General features: G+C 44.6%; 1 protein-coding gene across 1 annotated transcript; it reads left to right on the top strand.

The window, feature by feature from the left end:
- Nucleotides 1-736: 736 nt before the first annotated feature.
- Nucleotides 737-5,490, top strand: LOC104515154 (hypoxanthine-guanine phosphoribosyltransferase-like; the record flags this gene model as incomplete). The annotated part of the gene is made up of 8 exons (XM_010159024.1): nucleotides 737-866; nucleotides 1,310-1,493; nucleotides 1,984-2,046; nucleotides 2,583-2,600; nucleotides 2,790-2,872; nucleotides 3,820-3,866; nucleotides 4,442-4,518; nucleotides 5,444-5,490. Coding segments are annotated over 8 exons (649 nt in total), but the record flags the coding sequence as incomplete, so codon positions are not given.
- Nucleotides 5,491-5,768: the final 278 nt, after the last annotated feature.

Here is a 5,768-nt window from a genome sequence, read left to right as displayed (position 1 = left end):
GAGCCAGTTGGTTGGAAAGAGGAATTGTAATTCTAAGGCCTGATGGCAAAAGGGTGCACTCACCTCTGCCAAAGTTCAGTTGTGAATTCACTCTTGGGAGACAGATTTTTCTCTTTTACACAGAAAATGATGGTCAAGTGCAGCATCCTAAAGTCACCTGTTGACTGGAGAACAAGCTGTAATCCCAATCTATTTGCTTAAATTTCATTTTTGCTTGTCTAGCCCATGAGGAAGCTACTGCGCTCTGAAGAGGGAAATGGACAGTACGGGGAGGGAGGAGGGTGTTTGGGATTTTTAGTAAATTGATGACGGTTGTGAATTTCTCTGCACTGACTAGGGCGAGGAACTTATCTATCCATTCATATCTCAGACACGCATACTGGTTCCTGAATCACCAGACTGTGAATTGTTCTACCAGAAGGCTGAAAAACTCTCAGCTGTATTGCGGGGGGAGGTGCGGGGAGAGCTGCCTTTCTCTGCAGTATCAGGGATTTTTAGTAAATTGATGACGGTTGTGAATTTCTCTGCACTGACTAGGGCGAGGAACTTATCTATCCATTCATATCTCAGACACGCATACTGGTTCCTGAATCACCAGACTGTGAATTGTTCTACCAGAAGGCTGAAAAACTCTCAGCTGTATTGCGGGGGGAGGTGCGGGGAGAGCTGCCTTTCTCTGCAGTATCAGAGACTGGAAGGGTTTTTACTCCCACAGCTCTTTTCCCCTCACCTGCAGAGATCTTTCCCTCTCACCTGCAGATAGCAGATGAAGAGAGTGGCTTTAATAAAAATCTATTCTGCATTCCGAAGCATTATGAAGAAGATCTAGAAAGAGTCTTCATTCCTCATGGACTCATCCTGGACAGGTATGAGGGTAACCAACAGAGTAGTGATAGCGATGCCAAGACTCCATTTCCCCCCAGGTGAAAAGACTGATGCCCAGCCCATGAGAAACATGGAAACCCTGCAGCTATGGCATTTGTGTTCTGGAGTTTAATGCAAGAGGAGTTTTATGGCGAGGATTCCTCTACCACCTCAGTTAAGTTTCCATGTTTTCTCAGATAACTTTAAGCTTTTCTATCCTGCGTGGGTTCGATTTATGGATCAAATGAGCAGTATGTCAAGTGGAGTGGGCAGCTTCTAGTGAACTACAAATACGTAACTGACTTTCCTATGTCTGAACGTGGTCACAATCTGCTGGTTATAAACACTTAACAGCAAGATGAGGATTTTAAATTGGACATTGCATAATATATGGACAAATATGATATGCAAAACACCTTAAAGGATTTGGTTTTTTCCCTTCCAGGACAGAACGTTTGGCTAGAGATATCATGCAAGACATGGGAGGCCATCACATCGTTGCACTCTGTGTCCTTAAAGGAGGCTATAAATTCTTTGCTGATTTGCTGGACCACATAAAAGCAGTAAACCAGAACGGTGACAGATCTGTGCCTATTACTGTGGATTTTGTTAGAATAAAAAGCTACTGTGTAAGCACCCTTCTTGTCCTTGGAATATGCACTCTCCCAAGACTAACATTCTGAACACCAGTAGTTTACATGAAAACGCCACAAAAATCAGCCTGAGCCAACTACTGTCAAGCAATGGCTTATGCTACTTCTTTCTGGTTGATCTCCCCTCTCTGAAGGCCAGAGCTCTGTTCAGCGATCAACCATTACCCTATGCTTAATACAACGCTTTACTATGTCCCAGAAACATTTCATGGCATTCTAAAATAAATCTGCAGTAACAGCAACGATGTCTATCCCATGAGTATGGATGTACGCTTGTTCCATGCAAACCTCTTCACCTCCTCCTCTTGCTCTCAGCCACTCGAAAGCTGTTGTACTGACGAAGGGCTGTGTGGAGTTGCAAGTGTCATTCCATAGGCAAAAGCAAGAGCCACACACCAGCCACACATGTACAAGATAATACTTTTGAGCGTTTTACGTGACTTGCCTCTCTTCTTTCTCCTTCTAGCATGATTCACCTACAGAAAAAATCAGTATAGTTGGAGAGGAACTGACTACGCTAAATGGGAAGGTATGAATTAGCACCTTCAGCTCTTAAGGGGAAAGAAGAGTTCCTGTGTGTCTTCCAGGAAATCCACCTTTACTAAAGCTTGGATACTACACTTAGCACGGGTTTAAAATGCCTTGCTTCGATGCAGTGACCAATTCCCGCTGACCTCAGTGGAAACCCCACGCCGTCAGTACGGAATGCCTCTAAAGGTGCTATTCCGCTTCTTATCCCACAGCCCCCAGAAACGAGCCATCTTAAACTGCCCCACGTAGCACGCGTGCGGAATGCCACTGCTGTACCCAGCGTCACACATCAAACCTGACCCAGGTGGTTTTCTCACAATGTTTCATGCCTCTACAAACACCTGCAGAAAGACTCTTCAGAAAGCACTAAAATAATGTGATTTAATGTTAGTTAAGTGACGAGCTCCTTAGAAAATGAACGCAACTTACTTGTACCTGAAGCCTGTAGTGTAAAACTTTCCTGGCTGAGTAATTCGCTGAACGTTGCCATGTAAATATTTTCTTTTCTTTCTCTCCCAACATGATCCTCCCCAGAACGTGTTAGTAGTAGAGGTAAGTGAAGTTTAGGGGGGCAGGGGGAAACGACACGGACTTTTATTTCCCATTTTGCCAGTTAACACCTACTGCATATAAACCAACAATTAATTATGGGACTGCTGCCTGGGTTTTATGCCTTAAACCAACCCACTGAGAGTCTGCTCACAGACCCGAGGGATAATTTATGATTTTTATCCCTTTCAGGACATTATTGAGACTGGCAGAACAATGAAAGCACTACTTTCTAAACTAAAAGACAACGAACCGAAGATGGTAAAAGTTGTCAGGTAACGATGGCCACTAGTAATGCACTGTAATGAGAAGGCAGGGCAAAACCATTTTGGTGACTAGTCAGTGTACGGTGATGGGGGGTGTTTGCTTTGAAGTTTGGGGGAAGAGGAATTAAAATCCTTATCCAGCTGGTGAAAAGATAAGGATTTATAACACTGGGAAACTTACATACACACTACCACCTCCATTGTTAAAATAAATAGAAAAGGTTTCCTGGCTCCTTTTGCACAGTCCCTACGGTCTGATGGATGCCCTGTTTCTTCCCTCCTGATGTTTGAAGGAAATTCAGCTCTTTCCATGGGTCTCCTAACACCACCTCAGGTGCCTCAACACTAGAATGACAACACTCACAATTTTTGTCAATATCCTCAGTCATATGGGTTTTGGGCACCTACGAGTGTGTTAGCACTCGCCAGATGAGCCCAAGTGGCATTCTAGATCTGCTTTTACACCATCGCTGAAAGGAGATGTCTGGGAATATCCTTGTCTCTGCCAAGTAATCATGATGCTTTGAAAACACACTTCTTGTGTTATGTACCAGTTATGCTCCTCCCAGTAAATGTCCAGGAGGTTCTCAGTTTCTTCAGAAGCGCACAAGAAAAGCAAGGATGGATGTGACTTTGTGAGAAATACAACGACACTGCACAGCTTGTTCTCTTCTCCCTCCCTGCTAAAATCTTTACACGCCACTCGAACTGGGACACAGAAATGAAGAGAATTAAATCTAAACTAACAGAGTCATTTGGACCTTCAGAATAAGCCTAGACGAGAGCCTTTGCTTCTTCCTCAGTTCTAAAGCAGTGTTCAGGCTTTGTTGCACCAATCTCATTGATTCACTATAACGTGACTGTAGAAGCTTCTGGGGAGAGGTGGGAGAAGTGAAGTACACGGCTTAGGGCAAGACCTATTTTAAAACCATAACCGTCACTGCTCTGCCTTGCAGCCTGCTTGTTAAAAGGACACACCGAAGTCCGACTTACACACCAGACTGTAAGTACTGTGTTCTGCTTGTCCAAAATACGCCCTCATCATTTCACTTCACTCCCCCAACCCCACGCTGAAACTTCATGACCACCCTGACCACCTTTCCCCACCCCGGCTGCTCTGAGTGCAGGTTTGGCTATTTGTTAGCAGACACCACAAACAGAATCAAACCTTAATGTTTTATTGTTTGCCTTTGACCCCTAAAGGCATTTGTTTTGACACCGCATTAAACTCGCCTTGTTTTCAAACTGAAAACCCCAACCCTCTGCTTTTACACAAGTAAAATCTCGCTCCTTGTCTCCCCCTCCCAGGACTACCTCATCAGTAGGTTTTAAATAACAATTTTATTGTTAAAACACAGTCTCAGCATTGTGATTGCATCATGAACTGATGGGGATGGTATCGATTCTAACCTCTGTCACCACCTTATGGCTCTGATTCTTACAGACGCACGCTAAGTACCTGGAAAGCAAGACGTTTGGTGTGCTTCGGCTATTTAAGAGCAGTACTTGTGTTGATACAAACCGTGCACTTAAAAGCTGTTTATACCACCCAACAAAATGAATTGTGTTTTGTTGCAGACATTGGCTTTGAAATTCCCGATAAATTTGTGGTTGGATATGCTCTTGATTACAATGAATACTTCAGAGACCTAAACGTAAGTACACAGACGTGTGCCTCCCGTTACACACATGACTGTTAGCACAGGGGACCAGCAAGGGTACTGGCGTACGCTAGGAGCTCCGCAACAAGTAACAAAACCTCAAATCTGACCGCAAACTTCCATTAAAAGGGGCAAAACCATTATTAATGCGCCAAGCTGGTAATTCAGTGTAAAGGCGTAGGAACTTGTTAATGCCTTACCTTTCCATGTAGCGATGTCACAAGTCTGTGGCCCAGCCGTGCCGTACAGTAGCAGGAGTCCTCCCGGGCGGTTGGCAGCGCACGATCTGCTGGCCTATCTGAAAAGAAAGTAACTTGTAATTTGGCTTTGATTTCATGCTTGTCTGTCTTGTGAAAGCCTGTGTTGCTCTCTGCTAGCCAAGTCTTTAAGATGGCCGCGTGTGGGCTGTGTGTGAAGGGGTTTCCTACATAGGACATGTCTATCAAGGTCTGTTTTCCTTTGCCCCACTGTGGTCTCTGTAGGCTGCACTGAGTAGCAGACTTGGAAGGAGCATAACTGACAGAAGAGCTGCTCTTTTCTTCCCTCCAGAGTTACCAAAAGCACTTTCTTAAATCTGGTTAAGTGCAAAAGCTTTTCCCTTGAAAGTCTGACCAAAAAGACCAAGCAGCTCTGTTAAAGACACACAGTGGCTCTGTGCTACTGCACAGCAATATGAAGGGATAGGAACTGACCAACCCTGACCCCTGCAGCAAATCTACCAATCTGTAAATGACAGATGAGCTTGGCAGCAACACTAACATCTCCATTCCAGCGCAGGTGGGAACCTTGCAACCAAACTTGCAAAGGTTACTGTGCTGGCGTGTTTTCCTTACAGTGCTAGGAGTACAACTGAAAATGATTCTTGTCGTTCTTTCAAGGTAAAGATTGACTGAGGTTGTGCTATATTGTTTTTTTTTAGCACATCTGCATTCTGAAAGAGAAAGCCAAAGAGAAATACAGGATCTGGTAACTTCAGGCTGCTGGAACAACAGTTCAGGGGCATGTATAGCCGAGTGGATGAATAAGGCGTAATCTACTAATTGTGCTCTTCACCAAACTACATTTTCTAAAGATACTGCTCTGTTTTCCCTGTAATAATTGCGTACAACACCTTAATGGTGAACGAGTGAATCCCGAACACTGGCCATGAACCGGCTGTTACACCCTGCTGGAACCCCGGGGGGCACCGCCCGCACAGGTGCCTGCACACGTCATCACAGCTGCGCTTTAATTTACTCTCTGAA

The sequence above is a fragment of the Eurypyga helias genome, unplaced genomic scaffold, assembly GCF_000690775.1.
Source record: "Eurypyga helias isolate BGI_N326 unplaced genomic scaffold, ASM69077v1 scaffold38209, whole genome shotgun sequence".
NCBI classification, from domain to species: domain Eukaryota; kingdom Metazoa; phylum Chordata; class Aves; order Eurypygiformes; family Eurypygidae; genus Eurypyga; species Eurypyga helias.
This window is presented reverse-complemented; position numbering and strand designations above follow the sequence as displayed.